This window comes from Tenrec ecaudatus, chromosome 6, assembly GCF_050624435.1.
Source record: "Tenrec ecaudatus isolate mTenEca1 chromosome 6, mTenEca1.hap1, whole genome shotgun sequence".
Classification (NCBI taxonomy): domain Eukaryota; kingdom Metazoa; phylum Chordata; class Mammalia; order Afrosoricida; family Tenrecidae; genus Tenrec; species Tenrec ecaudatus.
Genome location: NC_134535.1, coordinates 9,900,928 through 9,923,912, shown reverse-complemented (window position 1 = coordinate 9,923,912; position 22,985 = coordinate 9,900,928). Strand labels below are relative to the sequence as shown.

The window sequence follows — 22,985 nt, the reverse complement described above, 5'->3', positions numbered from 1 at the left end:
TCTTAGAACAGTGGTGACTCCAGTCCCCACTGGTCTCCCCGTTCTTCCCTGTTTCCGGGGCTGCTGGGAGGTCAGCCGGAGGTCATGCCCACAGATTCCCCGTATAAGGCTGTGCAGCTGTGAGGGATCATTCAACTCCCCAGCTACCAGGCGAATAGGGCGAATGCCCCAGGCCTGATGCCCGACCTCACCCCACGTGACACGAGGGCCTTCTGAGGAGGACACGTGCTTAGGGAGCGGTCTCCCCGGTTGCATCTCTGGGCTGGTGGACTTGCCGGGGTCGCTTAGTCTAAGCTTGGGTTTCTTCCTTTGAAAATGGGGAGCAGACGAGGCCTTCTCAGCGTGGAGCCCAGGGGGGCTGTGCATGGCCTGTGAGCAACGGGCAGTGCCCTGGAAGCGACTGCACAGGGAGCCCAAGATAAAGCTGCCAGCCTCCAGGGGGCAGGGAGACAACAACCAGTGTGTGAGAGAGAGCATGTATGTAGGAATGAAAGAGTGTATGAGCATGAGCACGTATAGGCGAGTGTGAATCCCTAAAATGTGTGAGCAAGGGTCTAGGTGAGTGTGTACATATGAGTATGCACATATGTGAGCATGTACATATGTGAGTGTGCACATATGTGAGTGTGTACATGTGAGCGTATGAGTGCTTGGGAGCTAACGGTGGGGAAGGGTGGCCCCACGAAGTGAAGCGTCTGCCTTCCTTCAGCCCTGTTCGTCCAGCTGGGCTGGGCCGAGTGTCCCTGCTGCACACCCAGCAGTGTGAACATGCACCTGGGGGATGCACAGCCCTTAGGGGAACACCTGGAGTAGGGTCCCCTCTCACCTCACCTCCAGGCCTCGGGTGGGTTACAAACACGGGCCAGATTGCAAAGACAGAGAAGCCCCGGAGAACCGGCACTTGGTGGCATGTTCTGAAGAGAATCCGCATTTTGAAGCGGTGACCCCTTTTTCCGGGCCTGTCTTAGCAGTTTCCCGCCTTGGACAGAGACAACTTTGCAGTCTGATCCCTTTGCTTAGCTTTCCGGTCGTGGGGCGTGGTTGCTGGCCTCTGACGGGCCACTGGCTTTGGCAAAGACTTTTCCTTTGTGTTCACCTTTACAGATGATATGCCATGAAGAAGCGCCAGCACACCGGAAGTACGTTCAAGGGAAACAATATTGTGGCACGGTGTCTGGCTGTGCAGATTACAGATTAAAAAACACAGTATTCAGCCATGCGTGGGCAAAGACTCTGGTCACCAGACTACATCAGGGCCGATCCAAATGACTTCCTGTCAATGAGCCGTGAACCGTTCAGCTACAAGCCTTTGGCTGGAGCTCATGGTTGTTATGCTCCCGATGGTGCTCGGCTGATAACTAACAGGCCGATGGTTTGAATCCACCTGGCAGCTCTGAGGAAGAAAGGCCTGGTGATCTGTTTCTGTAAAGATTAACACCCTCCCCCCTCCAAAAACAAACAAGCAACAACAAACCTTAAGACTGTTGAGTCTGACTCGCAGCGACCCTATGGGGCAGAGTAGACTGTCCCTGTGGGTTGCCAAGGCTGCCAATGTTGATGGGCACAGACTGCCGCATCTCCCTTCTGCAGCGTGCAGGGGGCGGGTCACGCCAGAGAGCACTGCAGGCTTGCAGACCCGACGCTCCACACCAGCGGTGAGACCTTGGGCAAGACTCCAGCTCGCCATGACCCTGTGCTTTTCATCCGCCAGGGAGGCTGCCTCCTGGTTCGGGCGAGGGTGGAAGGAGACAAGCAAATACCGACATGGTGTCTAGCGAGGGAGCGAGGGGCCTGTCTGTCCCCAGCCCTCTCTCTCCCCGAGACGGTGCCGTGCCCATGGGAAGTCAGAGTCGAGCTAACTCTGTGCTAACAACGGTGCTTCCAGGAGGAAGTAGGACACCTCCGTTCTCAGCATGCCACCCCTCGCCTCCCGACTCACTCCCTCTAGGAGGTGCGGTATTCTGCCCACTCCTTGACCATCAGCTCACACCCCCACAAGACTGTTCTGGTCCTGGCACCTCTGGACCTCCTGCTCACACTCTCCTGGTGCAGGGAATGCTTCTTCTTGTGCAACAGGGCTTGGACTACCAGACATGTAAAATCTGGGTAAACTGGAATAGCCCGAATGGGAAAAATGATGGGTCAACATCCTGCTAAGAAACATAACTCCCCTTTTAGAAAACCAACAGTGGGCACGGTACACAGCTTACCAAATCTCTCTCAACCAGCAGAGCTGTGAACAGTGGCCCGCTCAAATTGGGGGGGCAGCCATGCTGCTTTGAAGGTGTGATGGTCTCCCCGGTCCGGCCAGTAATCTGATCTCCCACCTCACCATGGTGATTATTGCTAGGGACTGTGGAGCTGGTTCCAACTCACAGGGACCTTGTGGGCAAAGCAGGAAGCATTCTCTGGTGGGGGTCCTGCATCCGCCTCACAACAGCTACGCTTGGGCCTGTTATTGCCAGCACGGGGTCAATCCATGTCCTGGAGGGTCTTCCTCTTGTTTGCTGATCCTCAACTTGACGGAGCATGATGATGCCCTTTTTCCAGGACTGCTCCCTCCGGATCATACGTCCATTGACTAGGAGATGCTGTGTCACCACCCTCCCTGAGAGCATTCTGGCTCTACTTCTTTCCAGACAGATTCGTTGGTTCCTCTGGCAGCCCATGGTACATTCGATATCCCTTGTAAACACAATCATTCAAAGGCAACCATCCTCACTGCCCAGCTCTTACATGCATACAAGGCCATTGGAAATATCATGGCTTGGGTCAGGCGCACCTAGGTCTTCAAAGCAATATCTTTGCTCTTGGACACTTTCAGGAGGTCCCGTGTAGCCAATATGCCCGACAGAACGACGCCTCGTTTGATTTCTTGACTGCTACTTCCATGAGCATCGGTTATGGATCCAAGCAAACAGAGCATAGACGACTTCAATGTTTTTTTATTTTATTTTTTAACTTCAATGCTTTCTTCCTTTATCATGATGCTATCTCTTGGTCTAGTTATAAGGATTCTGACTTTTTTTTTTAACATTGAGTTGCTTCCATACTGAAGGCTGCCATCTTTGATCTTCATCAACCTCCCGCGGAGCAGGCTCACTACACCGCTTCTAAATCTCCAATGCCAGGGCTTTGTCCTGTACGCGTACCGTCTGTCCCGAGTTTGCTTGGTTGGCCAGGCCTGGGCCAGTTTGAAGCCCTGCCACTGTGTCCTGTTCCCCTCGTCTTAGAGGCTGTGCCAGGATTGCTCTCTGTCCCCAGTGCCCAGTGTGACGTGTGCTTCCCCAGGGTGCATGTCTGCTCAGGCCTGGGTCTCCAGCTACCCCTGCTGGGTGGGGCAGTGACCGCCATGCCTTCCTGTACCTGCGGGAAAAGTCTTAAGCAGGATCTGTGGCAGGGGGCTTCCCTCAGGAGCTGAGGAAGCCTTTTGGAGCTGAGCCTTGGCCTACCCAGGGGGCAGGGCCAAGACCAAGATGCCAATGGAGTCCTGTTCCCCACCCACCAGCAGGACATCTGTGGTTTGTGAGCAGAAGCTGCCCAGCTGTCTGCAGCCCTGTTCTGATGGTTCAGGCCCTCTAATTAGATGTCATTAAATACCAGGCTCCCTGGCAGCTATGGCTAATGACCAAGCCCATCCAGCCGGTTGACTTCCTAGCCCCCTGCCTACCCCCCTTCTCCCCCCTGACACTTCAACCTCTACAGGGCTCTCCTCCGGACCTGGGGACTCACCTCCTGTGGTGCTGACCCTCAGAGGCAGTCACTCACTCACAACAGCCATCCTCCAGATGCAGGGACACACACCAAGGAGAGAGGGCAGGCTGCCTGCGCCCAGGTGAGGCCGCCAGCTAACTCTGCGAAGAGCCCACTGGGGAGCCAGCCTGGCCGTGCTGCTCAGGATCGCAGGCCAGCTCATGCCTGCCCCATGGCGTGCTCCTGGGACGACTTCCCCGACACTAAGTTCCTCTTAATTAGTGAAAATTATCTAATGCAAGCTCATTTTAACATTAGCTTAAAGCTAAACATAATTAGGAAGATAAATCAGCTGCTAAAAAAAATCAAACGAAAGATACACAAGCGAGCTTTCGGATCTTCTTAGGGTTGCGTTAGGGCCTCAAGCTGTGTGGGCAGGGCCGGACTGCCTGCCCGGCTGTTTCTGGACGGCTCCATCCAGCGAGACCATCTGAGCTGGCTGCTTGCCCGGGGAGCCTCTGAGCAAGTAAGTCGGGAGTGCAGGGGTGGGGGGTTGGTGAAGGGGGGTCTCTGTGTGTCAGAAAGGGTCAGGGGTGAGGAGAACATAGTGAGAACATGCACTTCCAAGCCTCTGCCCGCCCTACTCTAACCCCCCACCCCCAAACACACTGCCATTGAGTTGACTCTTAGTGACCCTGCGACCCGTAACGACTCATAGGACAGGGGAGAACTGCCCCTGTGGGTTTCTGAGAAGGCAACTCATTACAGCAGAAAAAGTCTCTCTCTCCCTTGGGACAGGCTGATGGTTTTGAACTGCTGCCCTCGAGCTTAGCAGTCCAGCATAGAGCCCACTACTCCACCAGGATTCCTGCCTGCCCTGAGCAGTCCCCACCAGCCCTGGGGCATGGTGTGTTACTGTAGGACTGTACTCTGGGGTTTTTTCAAAGGTGGCTATGGTGGCAGTAGATGGCCAGACCTTTCCACGTGGACTCAAACCTCCCACCTTCCACTGAGCGGCCAGTCGAGTTAGCCATGGGCCCTACTCAGGGATTCTGGCCTGTCTGGCTAACCCAGCTGTCCATCCCCCCGCCCCCACGCTGGGAGAAGGCTCTGCTCTCCTGGCTGGGCTGAGCTGCCCGCCTGGAGCGGTACCAAAGCCCCTGGATGGAGGAGCATGAGCCTGGGAGGCAGCTTGGCCCCCACCCACTCCTCCAGCCCAGCAGCAGGCCATACCCTCTCCTGCGATGCTCAGCTGTGGCCCCAGGCAAGCGCAAAGTCTCTGGGTGGCTGGGGGCACTGGATGGAATCAGACATTCTAAACAGGATGGCACCTAAAGTGCTTGGTGAATTGCAGCTCTCAACACCGCCCCCCCTGTGCTCTAATTTATTTTCTCTTTATCGCACCTTTATTAAACTTATTCATCTGGTAACACCTGGCCCTCAGTACATCTGGGAAACACTTGTGTGAAGGAATGGACACAGGAATGCTCACACCCACCCTCGCTGCCCCAGACAGTCCTGAAAGCAGCCAAGGTGACTTGGGGCGGGGAGGTAAAGACATTTATTGCCCCTCTTTGAAGATCTGCTGTCCCCACCCAACCCCCACCATGTGACTCACCACTGAAAAACACTGAGGGGAGTATGTATACAGCCTCCCACATGTTGGCCAGCCTGTAGGGACAGGCCGGGATGAGGACCAAAGGACAAGCTGTCCTGGGATGACTGAGCAGAGCAAGGGGAGGTGGGTAGCTGACCAGACCTTAGAAGAGACAGTCCCTCTGGGATGATCAATGAGGCCACAGTGCCACCCTGCCACCCCCAGCCCAGTGGTTGGTGGCTGGTTGTCAGAGAGGATGGCAACAGCTACAGTCCAGGCTGACCTGGGGAGGGGGGAGCTGAGGCTGAGGTGACTCAGTCTGCCTGGTGGGGAGGGGGTCTCAGGGCAGAGTCAGGAGCTGAGGCAGCTCCACACCCCCTAACCCCAGCTCTGCCTGGCTTTCCTCGCTAACCCAAACAGCCTCTACAGGTCGAGTAAAAAGGAGTAAAAAAGTCCCAGCCCAGGTGGGCAGCGTCCCCAGAGGGTGAAGCTAGGAGCAGGGGCAGGCACTGGGGTTGCTGGGCTGGAGAGCCAGCCATCGGGGCTCAGCCTGGCAGGCTGGGCACCGATCCCGGGGGTGGTGTAGAAAGTGGCCATAGAAAGTGTAATGTAGATCCCTGGATGCTACCTGGGTCAGTGCTCAGTGTCCCCCACCCCACCCCAAGGCACCCGCCCCCATGCCACCAGCCTAGAGGGATCTGCTAACCCGCTTGGCATGGTTTGGTACAGCTAGTAATTGTGCATCAGTTTCACCTGGCACTCCATGGACTCCCCAGGGCCTGGCAGGGCCACACTTCTGCTCTGGGGAGACCTTGCTGGACATTTCAGAGGAAGGAGATGGGGCCCAGGGCTATCTTCAAGGGTGGCCTGCAGGTGCTGCAGCTGGCACACAAGCCTGGGCCTCAGCTGGCTGGAATCCCAACTAGTCTCTCGCTTGTGGCTTTCTCTGACCCTCGGGGTGGTGGGGGTGGGGGTGCGGAAGATATCAATCACTTCCCTTGCAAGGTGGTGCAGTAGCCAAATTAATTAAAGGAGGCCCTGTGCCTAGTATCCATCCATCTCCTAACGATGTTAGCCCTCTCCCTAGAAATCCTTTTAATCTGCGTGTGCACGCCACTCAACAGTCCAGAGTCCTTCTCCCAGCCGTGCACGCAAAACCCAGCCTCGCGTCAATAGAGACAATACCCCCTCTTCACAGAGCAAAGGAAGGGAGACCAGGGACGGCTAGCGATCTGCCCTTGGTCACCCAGGGAACAGGGACCACCAGTATTAGCACAAGAGGGGACCCAGGTCTCCCGCCCTGCACCCAGCCCAGCATGCCTTCCTCTGCCAGTGGCCTGGGCCTCCTGAGTCCTGGAGGTGGCCCATTTTTCAGGGCCTCTAGCCCTTCCTTCCTCCACTCCCAAAGGAAATGCAGCCTGGGGCCTTGGTGACATCATGGGGCGGCTCCGAACCACGCTGGCCTCCTCCCTCACCGAGAGAAGAAAGGAACCGGGTGGGGGTGGGCGAAGGTTCATCAGGCTCCTGGGCTGGCCTTTCTGGTTGTCTGTGTAGGGGAATGCCCTCAGAGGTGTCCCCCTCCCTCCCCTCTTTCTAGGCTTTGAACTGGTTCATTTGGGTTTGATATGCGCCCACCCTCCCCACAAGAATCTGCATTTCTATCCATATCCTGAATCCAACAAAACCAAAAAACAAACTCATTGCACCGAGATGATTCTGACTCGCAGTGGCCCTGATGGATAGGGCAGAACCACCCCTGTGGGTTCCTGAGACAGTCAATCTTTATGGAGAAGAAGCCTCGTCTTTTTCCTTCCCAGCGGCTAAAGGTTTCCATCTTAGCAGCCCAACCCATAACCCATGATACCACCAGGTATTAATGGTGACTGAAAACTCAGGCCACAGTCTCAAGACCTAGGGAAAGCTCGGAGGGGGACAGACAGACCAGACACAGTCTGACAAGCTGCCACGAGACAATGAAGAGGAGTGGGGCAGTGGACAGTCATCCTGCTCCTGCTCCCAGGAGGCCACCAGGAGCACACGGAAGCAATCCTGCCACCCCTTCCAGCACTTCCCTCCCCCTGGCCCTGTGTAAAGAAGGAGAAAGCAGTGACTCTCCAGGACACTTCCTGGAGTCCCTGGGGGGTGGGGGACAAAGGTTCAGGAGTTAGGCTGCTGACAGCAAAGCTGGCAGTTAAAGTCCACCCAGGCGGGCACACCTCTGAAGAAGGGCTTGGCCATCTAGTTCTGAAAATCGACCTGCTGTGGTGCCTACAGAGAGAGAGCACAGCTGGGCTCTGCCACCCACAAGTCCACCACACTTCGGGCGGTGGGTGACCCTTTCTAGGGGTCCTCAGTATTCACAACATCCAGACCCTCAGGAGTTAGCTGGAACCAAATCAGGATAGAACTCAGTGTCTCCTATGTGGGCCTCCCAGCTCTGGGATCAGAGACTCCATGTGAGAGCCTCAACCAGGAGGCCCCGGGCAGGCTGGGGCAGGATCCTGGAGAGCTGGGAGTCACTGACTGCCCGCATAGGACCAAGGCTCTGGGAGGTAGCTGGCATGGACCAGTCACTTGCACAGGGACAGTGTGTGGAGCCTGTACTCCCCTGCCTGCCCAGAGAGGCCTGCTCTTTGCTCTGTACTCTCCCCGGAAGAGGAGGGTCAGGACTGGAGGTGGGGACAGAAAAACCCACTGTGATCTGTGCATTTCTATCAGGCTTTTGAAAGGCAGCTCAGAGGCTCCTGGATAAAGTTCTCCGGAGGATGGGAAGGGGAGGAGGCACTTGGAACAGCTCAGGAGGATGGGAAGCACAGACCCGGCAGCTCTCCCCTGGGTTCTGCACGAGGCTGATGGGAATCAGAGCGCGCTCAGAGGATCTGGGAGGTGGCTCAGCTCTCCTGGACCAGGGATGTTTTCTACTGGCTTGGGGGGGAGAGGGGGTGGCGGAAGAAGAGAGAGAGAGAGAGAGAGAGAGAGAGAGTGTGTGTGTGTGTGTGTGTTTGGGTGTTCCCTTCCCCAAGGGCAGCCCAGTGCTGGGTGAGAGCAGGGGTCAGTTTGGAGGTTGGCTGGCTGGAGCTGGATGAGGGAGGCAGTGGACTTCTTTGAGGGGCAAGGGCTGTATCTGCAGGGCTCAGTCTCCTGGTGGGAGAAGTGGGTGACCCCCACCCCTACACCCCCAGGGCAGTTTGATCCCAGCCCATCAACCCCAGAGGCCATGCCCCCTGCTCTGGGGTCTTTCTGCAGATCTCTGCCCCGCCCCTGCTGCCAGACAGTTGTGACCATGGAGGGTGATAAGAGTCCCCTGCCCCTGGAAAGTGTGGAATCCAGCAGGGGACTTCACTGGGCCCTTGAAGCAGGGGTGGGGGTGGGGGGGGAATCCAAGGTAGCCTCTGCTCTCTCAGTGCTTCTGGTCAGGGAGGGGGGAGCAGCTCTCACAAAGTGGGCATTGAGCTACACAAAATGGGGCAACGGGCAGCCGTTTCTGAGAACAAAGGATGTGCCTGGATTGGGAATTTTGGTCAGGCGCCAAGGAAGAGGTGCCATCTGAGCCAGGTCATAAAGGAAAGGGGACAAAGAAAACGTCAAGAGGCAGAGCCAGGGTTGGGGACTGTCTGGCTGCCCACTCCACTCTCTCCAATCAACCAGGCTGGCCTGCTCCTCTGGGGACAGCAGTGACAAGCTCAGCTCCTCTCGAGTAATAGCTCCCCAGTAGGACCACGGGAGCTCGGTGGCTCACTGGGCTGCATGCGGGGCTGTGAGCCGCAAGGCCAGGATGTTTGGGTCGGGTCTGGACCATGCAGCCACCTCCCCCAGCTCCCCTGAAAGATAGGCTGCTGGACTGTGCAGCCCCCTTCCCCCACCTCTCAAGACCAGAGCTGGGCTGTGCAGTCCCTGCCTCCAGGGTTCCAAGGAAGCTTATCACTTCAGGCAGGGTCTGTACAGCCCCTTCCCTCAGTGGTCCGGAACGATTTACTCACAGACCATGTCCTGACTCAGACCCTGCCCTGACTCAGACCCTGCCCTGACTCAGACCCTGCCACTGCAGCACCAGAAGGCCCTCCTTCCCCTTACCAGCACATACGTCCTTGGCTCAAGCCCTGTATATGTCCCACAGCCTCACTGCCAGGCGTGATTTCCCTGACCTAACATGCTGATTCTCGGAACCTGCCTGGGGGCTCAAGATGCCCCATCCTTCTCTGCTCTCCCTTCCCTCCAAGGAGTTCTTTCCCTGCCTCAATAAACCTTTCTCAACTTCACATTCCTGGCTAAATTCTATCTCTGCTCCACGTCTCCATCTCCAACCTCTCATCCTGGTGCCGAAAGATTCAGACCAACAGGAGGGGCCTCTGTGCTGCCCCAGCCTGTGCACAGGCCCGTCCTCTGTTTTCAACCTCTCAAAGAAGTTCTCCATGACCAGCTGCTTTGCAGGAGGAAGCCCACAGGGCAGCTCTACCCTGTCTGCTAGGGTCGCTGTGAGTCAGACGAGAGTCGATAGCAGGGAGTTTGAGTACGACAACTCCTGGGTTGTTTTTGCAATCGCCACTGAGGTCAGTGGTCATCCTGGACAGGCATTCGTGCTATCTCCTTGTCCCTGGTCTAAGCACAAGCCATTGTTTGCTTTCTAACCTCCTTGGACCCTTGGGTGGGGGGGGGGGCGGGAGGTGACACGCTGCTGTATACAATCACTGGTGCTCACAGGGACTGGGGGGCTTTCTGGTAACCTATGAGGAGCCAGTACACTTGAGTGTGGGGCCCAGGGATGGGGTGGGGGATGGGGAGAGATGGCAGGAGTTCTTCTGTCCTTGAAGTCCTCCAACCCCACCCACAGAGAAACAAGTCTGTGTTTCATTGTTGGTTCTTGGTGACTCCGGGTGTTACAACATTTCCTTTTTCGAATCCATTTGCCAGCCCTTTCTTCCCCAGTACTGCGGGGGAGGCGGGTCAGGAGGGTTTGGAGCCATCAACCTTTAGGCCCCCAGTCTAGTGCAAGCTTCCTGTGCCACCCAGGGACCTACCCAACAGCCTCCAAGGAGGCTGGGCTTAAAGGCAGGTGGGCGGCTTGTAGCAACCTTTCTCTGCCTGCTGAGTTCAGACATGCTTGTGGGCAGGTCTTTGGCATCAAAGACTGGGCAGAGGGGCTGGGTTAGCGGCCCTCCGGCCCCACCCTCTGTGAGACACCCATCATCTGTATGATAATGAAGACTGAGCCAAATAGCAGGCTAGTTCAGAGTCGAGGAGAATTTTATGTGGCTATATTCTACCCACGTGTCTGGTGGCCCAAGCACACGTGGGTCGGTCCCTCCAGGTTTCGGCAGATGTCCGGTCCCCTAACCCAGTCTCCACCCAGTCTGGCTTTCCAGTCTACTCGCTGGCTGGCAGCTGCAAGCATCTTAACAAGAGCCCCTGGCTTCTCTGTGTGCAGGGGCCAGGCCTGGCACTCACATCTGGGTCCCTGAGGGCACCCCTTCTGCCCATGGGTACACCATTCAGCCACACTAAAGTAATTAGATAACTTAAGGGTGGGGGGAGAAGGAGGGATTGCCAGCATGGAAAATCCCCACCCTGTAAGTCAATACACAGCATGCTGGTGTGCTGGCTTCCCAGCACCTGTTTTGGAGGCAGAAGCCCAGAGCAGAGAACGTGGGTACACTGCCTCCCAGGCCTCTGTGGGCCCCATAATACCCTCTCAGCCCCTCCCATGTTCTGAATTTGTCCCCATAATCAGGCTCCTCTCTCCTTGCTCCAAAGGAGCCTGGTGGCACCATGGTTAAAGTGCTTGGCTGTGGACCGAAAGGTTAGTGGTTTGAGTCTACCAGCTGCTCGATGGGAGAAAGATGTGGCTTGTAAGGATGTCCATTGAGTGGCCTTGGAGACCCTACAGGGAAGTTCTGCTCTGTCTTGTGAGGTGGCCTGAGCCAGAATTCACCTGCCAACTGCAGGGGTATGGCCCTCTTCTGGCTCTGGAGCCCCAGAACAGGCGTGGGCATGCTGTGGACAAGTCACCACGGTTCCCCCTGGGACTTGGCACTGGTCACTGGGGTGTAAGAAATGATGCCACCTCACACGGTGATTCTGGGCTTTAAATGAGAAAAACAAAACAAAAAAACCGGAGGCTGCGTGGCACGCAGGTGGTGTCCAGGTGAGCACATCCTGCTACCCCTTTTGGTCTCTGCCAGGAACCAGCTCCTGCTGGGCCCGCCCTGCCTCCCAGCCTCCCAGCCCAGCTAGGCTGGGGCAGAAAACAAAGGAAACTCTCTCCCTCAGGGTGGAAAGGAAGAAGGAAGGATTTCTCTTATTGCCATGCAGGGTGGCTTGCCAGCTGGATGGACAAGCAGGTTTGAGCGGAGGGACAGGTAGTGGAGGTGGGAGGGCCGAGCTGGTGAAAGCCAACTCTAGGGACCTGGGTCTTTCTTTAAACGACCACATGGCCTCTGGGAAAACTCGGGTCTTTCTCTGGGCCCCAGAGTCCTTGCCAGGGAAGCAAGCTCACTGGCCTACCTACTTTACGGGGGTCTTTGAGAAGAAGGTTCCGAGGTGAGGGGCAGGGAGGATGGGGGTCCCAGGGGATCTCCACCACAGCATCAGAAGTGGCTTCTTCTGTGGGCTGGTCATTGCCCTGACCTCGGCTTTAGTGCCCCTGCACCAGACCTCACACAGGCCTTAGGTCCACACTCCCCTGGCTGACAGCGCTCCCGTCCTGCCCGCCTTGCTGGCTTGCCTTTCTAGAACCAAAGTCCCACCTCTCACATCGAGCTTCAAAACTCTTCTTCCCTCCCAGCAGTTCCCCCCCAGCATGTGAGATCTACCTCTGTGAGATAAAAAACAAACACAAACAAGCAAAGCTCACAGCTATTGCATCAATTCTGACTCACGGAGACCCCACAGGGCAGAGTGGCATGGCCCCTGTGGGTTTCCAAGACGGTAACTGTTTACAGGCGCAGACAGCCTCTTCTTTCTCCCTCAGGTCAGCTGGTAGTTTCGAACTTCTGATTTTGTGGTTAGCAGCCCAACCTGTTACTATGCCGCCAGGGAAGATTACAGCCCACAAAACCCAATGGAGCAGCTCTACTCTGTGAACACGTGGAGTAGACATGAGTCAGCATCAACTCTAAGGTGAGGGCTTGTTTTGAATACGTATAGCTTACTGGTCCACCGTTGTTAATGCTTCTACAGTTAGCTATGGAAAGAGACAACATTCCATGACAAAAGAGTCTTATCCTATCAATCCCACAGGGGCCTAGAAGCCTCCGTTGGCAGGGCTGGCCCCTTCCTCTAATAATAGGACGGCCAGGCTGTCTCACTCAAATGCCATGCCTACATCCTGTGCACGAGCACTTCAGACAGAGAGCAGGGTGTCCTGGTGGTTAAGGGCAAGGGCTTTGCTCCCTGAATCCAGGCTCAGTCAGCCACTGATGAGTGATGTGACTTTAGGCAAGTCACTTAACACCCGAGACTCTTGATTTTTGTCTTCTCCAAACCTAAGGACGTCCTGCTAGTGGTTCACATGCTCAGTTGCAAAGGAAAAGGGAGCCTGCCCAGAGGTGCTGGGGAAGAAAGGCCTGGAGGTCTACTTCAAACACCATAGAGCACAACGCCACCCGGGTGCTCTGAGTCGGAATCAACTTGACAACTAGTGAGCTTGAGGAAAGGACCACTTCTCTCTGAGGGCTCGCACAAGGCAAGCGAGAAAAGGTAGCTACACCGTTAGCCCAGAGGCTGGCAACATGAAATGCTAAATAAATCCAGGTTTCGTTAGTCTTGCCGGCAGAAAGACGAGGCTTTCTACTCCTGTCAAGTTACAGTCTTGGAAACCACAGGGGGAGTTCTACCCTGTCCTATCGGGCCACTGTGAGTTTGGTTTGGTTAACTTCTTGCAGCATGAGGCCTGACCCCAGGCGTAGCCCACAGCCCATGATTGCCAGCCACCTCCCTCCCCCCTCCTCCGTGTTCAAACTTGCCTATCTCTTCTGCAGAATTCAGTATGCCAAGCCAGTTCAGCCAGCCATGGAGGTACTGCCTAGAGACGCGGGGTGGAAACAAGGACTGGGAAACTTCTTGCTGGCTGCCATGCTCACCAACACCCCAGGCTTCTGAAGGTTAATCTGCTCTCGGTCCCAGGGCTCCGGCTACACGCACTGTGTTGACTTAGTGTGGTGAACCCGAGCCACCCGTGTGGCGTACTCTGAATTGGGCACCAAAGGTTGCTGGTCTTTCTTCCCAAACCTCAGGGAGGGAACTTGATTTAGCAAATGAAAATAAAGGATGCTCGATGAAAACATGAGTTTCTGATAATCAACATACTGTATACTCTTCTAGTACCGTCTCCCAGTTGAAAACTTACTCTAAAGACATTTGTTTCTCTGTAATTCACATACAACTGGGCCTCTTGAATGATCTGGAAGTCCTACCCAGGGCATAGACTAAAGGTTGAAACATTTTCCCTTGCTCCACAATCTACTGGTCCTGCAGGACTCTGACCAGTTACTGTGGAACTGTCATTTCCGTTCAACTGGAGTGGTTGTGAGAAGCCAAGTGAAGCAGATGTGATTATTAAGAGTTTTTGCTTCTCTCCGAGCTGCCTGGTCCAGGCACCAGCCTTGTCAAAGAGCCTAGCAATGCCAGGCACACAGCCCACTGCCAGCCAGCCTTTTCTGACAATCAATCCTCTGTGAGCTTTCTGAGACTGTGAATCTTCATGGGAGCAGACAGCCTCATCTTTTCCTCCAGGGTCGGCTGGTGGATTTGAACTGTCAGCCTTGAGATTAGCAGCTCAACACATACACCATAATGCTACCACCAAGGCTTCTTTCCAGGCACACAGTAGGTGCTCCAAATAAATGCATTCATTCTGTCATAATGGGCTGGTTGCTAGCCATAAGGTGAGCAGTTTGAACCTACCAGCTGTTTTTCAGGACAAAGCCAAGGCTGTCTGCTACCCCAAAGATCTATCGTCTCCAAATGCCAAAGTAGACCTGGTCACTTGGAATGGGACTAGACAAGGGAACAGTGGACAGCAGTGGATATTCTTCCCAGTGAAACTGAGCTCTAGAATAGAGGGTGTTGTCCCCATCCCACCAGCTGGGGTTATTTTGGAGATCAAATGAGAAAAAGGCGGCGAACTATTTTGTGAAGGACAGAGCTGCACACAAGTCAACCATTCAGGCCTTGGGGTGGCCCACAGGCCCCGAGGCCCCCACCGTTCCTCAGGAAGAGTGAAAAGGCAGCACCTGTGGCTACTGTCAACACCTGGTCATCTGCCCACCTCAATCACGTCCATCCTCTCAGGAGGCCGAAGCACAGGCCCACCAGGTGCGGATGGCAGGACCCATGTGCCTGCCAGAGGTTGTTAGCCTGGGGTTTGCGTGGAGGGAGCGGGGCAGGGCCTACCTTCTGCGCCTGCTGTACCATCTGCCTGACCACCTGCTTGAGGTGGGGGGCCTTCTCCTTGGGGGGGTGGGTGAAGAGGGTGACCCGACTGACGCCCCTGTAGGCGATGGTGTCTGTCCAGCCCAGGTCCAGTGGGGGCACCTCGGTGTCCGAGAGGTCGGGCCAGTAAGCCAGGGACTCGGTGGGCTCCGCCGCAGCCTTCCCGACGGCTTGGGTCTTGCTCTTGCCCTTGCCCTTGCCCTTGCCACGGGCGGTCGCGGCGGCGGTGTCCTCATAGGGGCGCCAGGTGGCACGGAGGGCCTGGCGCTCCTGGCCCGACAGGAAGTTCTTCAGCCGCTCCTTCTGCACCCGCTCCAAGTAGGCCTGTTCGCCGCCGCTCAGCAGCGCCTCCAGCGCGGCCCGCCGCCGCTCGCAGTAGTAGAAGGAGGCCTGCGCCTCGGTCACCTTCTCGTTCACGTGCGCATCGTCCAGGCAGCTCAGCTGCGACTCGGCCATGGCGCCCGGCGGTGGCCCCGCTCGCCCAGCCGCACCTGGAGCGGCCGCGGGGCGGGCGCCTCACCTGGCCGCCCGCTCTGCCCGCCCAGCGGCCCCGCGCCGCCCAATCCGCGCGGGCCCGTCGTGGGCGCGGCCGTCGTGCGGGGCGGAGGGCAGGGTCCGGCCCTGGCGGCTCTCTCTGCTCTGCCTGGGCGCTCTGCGGAGTGGGCGCGTCGCCTGGCTTCCAGGGCCAAGCATGCTAAGACGCCCTCCATGCGGCTCCCTCCCACTCTTCTGCGGGGGGTGGGGTGGGGTGGGGTGGAGGAGGTCAGTGTCCTAACCTCCGTTCCTGCAGCTCCCTGCCCCCTCCCCGAGCGCCTTGGGGCGTCAAGCTGAACCACGCCTGTCGGGGATCTGGGCTCAGTACAAGTGGACAGCTGGGGATGACTCCTGGGGATGCTGGGGACTGGGGAGGGGGCGGTTAGCCTGTATGCTTGAAATGCTAATAAACTCCAGGTCTGCCCATGGCGCCCCAGTTCTCAGATTCCAGGTCTCCAGGGGCTGTCAATCAAACACCTTCACCACTGTAAAATTTTCTTAAAAATCAGGGAAGCCACCCAAACAGAAAGGCTGGAGGCAGCTAGGGTGGAATCTGTGCACAACCTCCCTTCCCATTTTAATCTGAAATAATGCGTGCATGCGTGTGTGTGTGTGTGTGTGTGTGTGTGTGTGTGTGTGTTTGGGCAAGACAGGCTGCCAGAGAGGCCTGATACTATATTAGTGATTGAAAATATATATTTGAGTTCAAAGAAGGGACACACACACACGCCCTGGCAGCGGCAGCTCGCCTGTTCCTCATTGGATTAAATATAATCTTCTTAGTCATTAACATATTATTTTGTTCATGTGCTGCTGTACAATTTGATTCTCTACATTCAAAATATTTTCAGATCATAGCCACCAAAGGCTGGCACTTTCCTCATTTTATAGCATAGCATCGAGAGCTGGAAGGAGCCTTAGAAATCAGGCCAACCCTCTTATTTTGCAGATGAGGAAATGGAGGCCTACAGGCAGGGTGTGCTCTGATCCCCCTGGGGAGCAGTCAGAGACCTGGGGATATTTCTGCCACGAGGACCTTTCCCTTAGGTGACAGCCACCTTTGTCTTTTCTACTTGTGTCTACTGGTGTCAACCCTACGGAATCTCTCTCTCTCCTGTGTGCATGTGTCGGTGCGTGTGTGGTTAATATACACAAGGACTTCAAAAAGTTCATGGAGAAAAGGAATTAAAATACAATGGAATTGCCCCCTAAACTTTCTGAAGGCCCAAGCATTTGTACCACAATTGGAATTTCAGCAGTCTTCCTATGAACAGTTCAGTGGTGTTAATTATATTTACCATATTGTTCAACCATCACTCTTAACGGTCCCCTCACATTTCATCCACCTTTAACAGAAACTCAATAAGCCCTAGTTGTTCTATTGGGTTAGCGCTGGACTACCAACTGCAAGGTCAGTGGTTCAAATTCACCAGCTGCTCCACAAAAGACAGGCGAGGCTATCTGCTCTGTATTGATGGGTCCATATTTATAGCATTGGAAACCCTAGATAAAGTCTCTATGAGTTGAATTCAATGCAATGCCAGGGGTGACAGAAACTCAGTGTCCCACCCACTCCTGGTAATCACTAATAAATGTTGGTCTCTATTCTGGCACGGTGTGGGTTAGGCACTGGGTGCCTAACTGCAAGGTCAGTGAGCCACTCCTCAAGAGAAAGATGAGTTGTCTGTTCCGGTTAAGGTTGACTGGCTTGAAAACCCTCTGTAGGGTCATTACGGATGGGAATGGGTTTGATGGCAGTGGGTTTGGTTTGGGTATGTACTTGTTCATTGTAGATATTTCATGTGCCCAAATCCAGACTCATTGCCATCAAGTTGATGCCGACTCATAGTGATCCTGTAGGATACGGTAGAACTGCCGCAGTGAGTTTCTGAGACTTTCTTTCTCTCGAACCAGCTTGTGGTTTTGAACTGCTGACCTTGTAGTTTGCAGCCCAATGCATAACCAATGCACCACCAAGGCTCCTCTAGAAACTTCATAGAAGTGATATTACATCATATTTTCCCCTTGACTGATTTATTTCACTCAGCATCATGTTTTCAAGGTCCATCCATGTGGTACGATTTGATTTCACTTTATGTCTGAGTCATATCCCATTATCTGTACTGTGGAGTGAGTTGTGTCCACAGAAATATGTGTTGCACCTGGAGGGAAGGAGTCACTGGGCCTGGTGTCTCGGGACCATGATTTCCTGGGGGACATCCAGGTATATATTGTAATCACCTGGTCCACAAAAACAATGTCCTATATCTGACTTTGGGGAGTAGCCACTGGGGTCTTAAAAATGGAGACAGTCCATCTGGGGTGCAACTATTGGTCTCTCCGTGTCCAGAGGAAGTACGAGAGATGAAAATCAAAGACACGTTAAAACGCACTGCCATCGAGTCCATTCTGACTCATATTGACCATATAAGACAGCATAGAACTAATTTTTTAAAACAATTTATTGGGGCTCATACAATTCTTATCACAGTTTATACATATACATACATCAATTGTATAAAGCACACCTGTACAGTCTTTGCCCTATTAATTTTTTTCTCCTCTTTTCTTTTTTTACATTTTATTAGGGACTCATACAACTCTTATCACAATCCATACATATACATACATCAATTGTATAAAGCACATCCATACATTCCCTGCCCCAATCATTCTCAAAGCATTTGCTCTCCACTTAAGCCCCTTGCATCAGGTCCTCTTTTTTTTCCCCTCCCTCCCCTTTCCCCCCTCCAGAACTAATTTTTATAGACTAAAAAGCCTCATCTTTCTCCTGAGGAGTGGCTGGTGGTTTTGAACTGCTGGCCTTGTGATTAGCAGCCCAACAGGTAACCCACTATGCCATCAGGGCTTCTACAACAAAGACAAAGAAACAATCCAAAGGGTTAATGGATACACGAGTACCAGTCCCCACAACGCTGAGACCAGAAGAGCTAGATGCTTCCTGGCTGCCACCAACAACTGCTGTGAAAGGGATCATGTTAACGGTCCCGCCCGGATAGAGTGGGAGAAAGTGTGGAACAGAATTCATCATCATTACAGAGACCAGGTGGACTGTTGGATAAACACTGGCGGAACCCCTGAGTCGATGGCTCTTTGTCCCCTTCAGGTCTGGGATTGAACTCAACACTGGGCTCATGGTCCAGCCAGGTCAATACCACTGAGGAGGCAGGCGTGCCTTAGAGAAATCAACCTCTTGAGATCCAAAGGGCAGCACTGATCCGAGGGCAAAGGGTTGGAAAAGAAGGAGTGCTGGCACAGGACACACAGGGAGGAGTGAGAGAGTGAGGTGTCATTGAGGGCACCGCAACCAATGCGTGGACACAAAATGCACGTGGATTGTTGAGTGTAAAACCGACCGTCTCCTCTGTACATCTTTACCGAACCATAATAAAGAGCTTTAGGGAAAAATGTGTTCTAAATTCTAACCCTTAGACCTGCAGCTGGAGAATGATTTTCTTTGCTATGTGAACAAGCCCTATCAGTGGAGGGTGTGTTTCTAGCCAATCACCTTAGAGAGTAAACAAACAAGCCAGCAAGCAGGAATGGGGGAGGGTCAGGCCAGATGACTATCGCCCAGGGACCTTCATCCAGAGCAGACACACAGGAAGCCTGCTCCTGGAGTGGGTGCCCTGAATTCAGACGTCTAGCCTCCAAAGTTGTGAGAAAATATTTTTGTGGAAGCCACCGCCTCGTGGTATTCCTGTTGTGGAGCAATAGAGGACCATGACAGTATGCCTCTACCACATGGGCTTATCCATCCATTTCACCGTTAGCCTTTCCGCCTCTTGGCTACTGTTAACTATCCTGCAATTAGCAATGTTGTACATGTGTCTGAGTCCCGCCTTTCAATTCTTTGGGGCATATGCTTAGGAGTGGGATTGCCGGATCATCTAGTAGTTCTAGGATTAACTTTTTCAGGAACTGCCAAACTGTTTTCACAGGAGCCGGACTGTTCTACAATCCCACCAGCAATGAATGAGGATCTCAATGTCTCCAACTCCTTGACAACGACTGATGTTTGCTTGGTTCTTTTCATCACAACCGTCCGAGTGGGACCATTGAGCACATGAGCGCAGTACCAAAGGCACTCAATCGTCGATACCAAGAAATGTGGAAGACAGCGACCTGGCAAAAGGAGGGGAAGAAATCGATATTTGTGCCCACGCCGAAGAAAGGTGAATCAACAGAAGGTGGAAATTGTCAGACAAAACTGTCACTCACACACAGGTAAAGTTTTGCTAAAAATAATTTTAAAGTTGTAGCAGTGCTACATCAACAGGGAACTGCCAGAAACACAAGTTGTGTTCAGCAGAGGATGTGGAAGCAGGGATATCATAGCTGCTATCAGATGAATCGTGGCTGAAAAGAGACAGTACCAGAATGATGTTTCCCTCTGTTTTATTAACTATGCAAAAGCATTCGACTGTATGGGGCAGGACAAATATGGGCCAGGATGCATCATGAAGAATGAGGATTCATTGGAACATGTTCATAGACCATGGACAGTTCTTTGCAGAAAACAAGGGGATATTGGAAAGGCCTACGCCAGGGTTGTATCCTTTCATGATACTAATTGAAACTGTATACTGAACAAATAATCTGAGAAACTGGACCGTATGAAGAAGAGTGTGGCACCAGGATTGGAGGAAATCTCGTTACAATCTTCAGTAGATGCCACACCTTGCTTGCTGAGACTGAGGAGGATTTGAATCACTTCCGATGAAGATCAACCAGTATGGATCATACTGCAGCATCAAGAAAGAAAGAAAGAAAAAATAACAACAACAAAAAACCTCACAGCTGGGCCAATAAGCAACCTCATGATGGATGGAGAAAATATTGATGTTGTCACAGATTTCATTGAACTTAGGCTCACGATCAACGTCTATAGAAGCAGCAGTCAAGAGATCAAATGATGCAGTGCACTGGAAAATACGTTGCAAAAGACCTCCTTTAAGGTGGCACAAGGCAGAACAATCAGTTTGAGGACAGAGGTGCACCTGCCCTAAGCCCTGGTATTTTCAATCACCTCATATCCACGGAGAAGCTGGACAATGGATAAAGAATATGAAGGACTGATGCCTTTACAGTATGGTGTTGGTAAAGACTATGGAATATACCAATGACTGTCAGAAGAACGAACAAGTCTCTCTCGGAAGTACCGCCTGAATGTCCCTTAGCAGGGAGGACGGTAGGACTTCCTCCCATGTATTTTAGACATGTTACCAGGAGGGATAAGCCCCTGGAGAAGAACATCACGTCTGGTAGAGGGTCAGGGAGCAAGAGAAAGGCCTTTCGATGGGATGGATTGACACAGCGGCTGCAACACTGAAATCAGCCATCACGACAATTGTGAGGGCGTGCAGGCCCAGCGAGCGTCTCTTTCTGCGCCACAAAGGCTTGCTATGAGTTGAACCGACTCAGTGGTGCCTGACCACAGCATCCTGGTGGGACTGAAGCGATATCTCATTGTGGTTTAGATGGAGAGTTTTCTAATGACTGTCAGGGGAGCCAGCCCCTAACAAATCATCACAGGCCCGGCAGGCACAATTGTACAATGACAAGATACAAAGATTATACTAAAGTCATAGAGAATAAGAGAGGTAGGAGAGAAAGTAAAATGAAGGAGTCGGACACATTTCACGGTAGCATGCTCACTGCAGCCCCACTTGGTGGTCCACATGGGGATGTAGAAGGACAGGAAGGGCAAGAGAGAGAGGGGAGAGAGATCAGGGAAGGAGGACCAGAGGAGAGGAGACCAGGGACCAGAGGCAAGGACTGGAGGAAGGGGGAGAGAAACAGAGGAGAGAGCTCCTTTATTGTTTTGGGGCTGTTTATAGGTAGCTGTAAGTCATGCATATTTAGGAGTTACGTATGTCACAAGGTGGGTGGGAAACACAGTAAAGTCCCTGAGCTCACAGGTGAGGAAACCTAATACTGGCATTGGGGGAAGGCCATGAGGGGGGATGGGTGCCTTGGTGGGAGGAGATCATCAAAGAATGCCTGCCTCTACAGGGAGACAGAATCAACCACGTGCTCACTTTAAGGCAGCATAGCTGTCAGGGGAGAATCTGTGGGAATGACATTTATTAGTTTCCCATGAATGACGAGTAAAAAGAGCTCAGCTAGTGAGTGCAGTTGGCTGTTAACCTAAAGGTTAAGAGTTTGAATCCACTCTGGCTCTGCAGAAGACAGACCGGGCAAGCAACCCCCATAAGGACCACAGGCTAGACATTCTGACGAGGCAGTTCCACTCTGTCACATGACTAATAAAACAGAGCATCTTTTCATGAGCTTGTTGGCCATTTGTAATTCATCTTTGTCAATGCTAGGGAATTTTCAAGAGGTTGCTTCATCCGTCAGGGACTTCATTTGATGGCTGGCAAAAAATGACAAGGTGGGATTTGCACGACAATAGTCAGTTCTGGCATTCCGTGTTTCTCTAAAGACTGGGGCAGGATGCCTCACTTTTGCCGTGCCCTTTGCTACCCTCAGGAATTGGAAGGCTTTACTCTTGGTAACACGCTGTCCTATAGGTAGGTATAAAGGAATTACATCTGTAGCCTGGAGAGCATTCACTTTTGCATATGAACGGGGGCTCTTCCAGCGGCCAGGTGGTGTGTCCAGAGGACACAGGGGAAGTGCGAGGCAGACAGGGAATGTAGAGGAAGATGGCGCTCAATCAGAAATGCACTGGGAGCAAATTGCTCCGCCCAACCATAAGTGCAAAGCACACATTTCTTAAATCAAAGAATAAATTTAGGCCAAGCGAAAGGTACATACCGGATACTGTGGGAACTCTGGTGGAAGAAGCAATTAGTCTGCTCATGGGACGTGGCTCAGAAAGGTTTCCCTGGCAGGAAGGGAATTTGAGTGGAGCTTAAAAGGATGAGACCAATTTAAGGAGGGGAGAGGGAATGAAGGCATTCCAGGCAGAGGGGGTTGGGAATGACGGGCAACAGACACGTGCGGTTCCTATTTTCAAAGGCAGTGCATTTTTTTAGAGGAGTCCTGGTGGGGTAGTGGTTAAGCCCTTGGCTACCAACCCACAGGTCAGTGGTTCAAACCTGAGCCTCTGACTGGTTCAAACGGATTCAGTAATTGCTGTCATAAACAAGGGCCACGTGAGAAGCCAACAAGAGTGGTACCCTGCTGAATGTGTACAGCATCTCCAGATGCTGCCAATAACCAAGTCTGGCACCGCGCTCTGGAAACAGGACTCTTGGAGAGCGACACGCATTCACAGTGCCTTGATCGGCCACCATCTTTGAACAGGGCACAGATGTTTTGATTGTTACAAGTTACTTCCATCAAGTTGATTCTGACTCATAGCACCCCTGTAAGACAGGGAAGACCTGGCCCTGCACGTTTCTGAGGCTGCCCCAACTCAGCGATTCTACAGGGCAGGTAGCTTTTGATGAGAGTAGGAGCGGCTGGTGGTTTCAAACTGATCACAGTCCAATGTGTAACCACTGCACCACCAGGCTCCTTCCAGAGAAGGGGAGCCAGTGTTAAAGGGTGGCGGGTGAGACTGTGGAGACTTTGACTTTGTACCTTATCCTATAGCTAAAGGGGGACCACAGTATGCTACGAAGATCATTAAAATAGCAACAACAACAAAATAGCCACAGGTGCTATGTGCCAGGCCTGGGCTGCTAATCAAACATTGCAATCGTGGTAAGTGCTCAGCTGGTGAGATAGTGAGTTTATT

The 22,985-nt window shown here is 53.3% G+C and overlaps 1 protein-coding gene and 1 non-coding gene across 2 annotated transcripts in view; both read right to left on the bottom strand.

Moving 5' to 3' along the window:
• FAM83F (family with sequence similarity 83 member F) overlaps window positions 1–15,175 on the bottom strand; it is a 35,848-nt gene extending 20,673 nt beyond the window's left edge. Inside the window, exon 1 of the mRNA XM_075552621.1 lies at window positions 14,681–15,175. Coding sequence (XP_075408736.1) covers window positions 14,681–15,175 — 495 coding nt within the window. The remainder of the gene's footprint in view (window positions 1–14,680) is intronic.
• LOC142452167 (small nucleolar RNA SNORA15) lies at window positions 1,085–1,220 on the bottom strand. Its single transcript, XR_012785202.1, has one exon. It is a non-coding gene; the product is annotated as a small nucleolar RNA SNORA15 (small nucleolar RNA).
• Window positions 15,176–22,985: the final 7,810 nt, after the last annotated feature.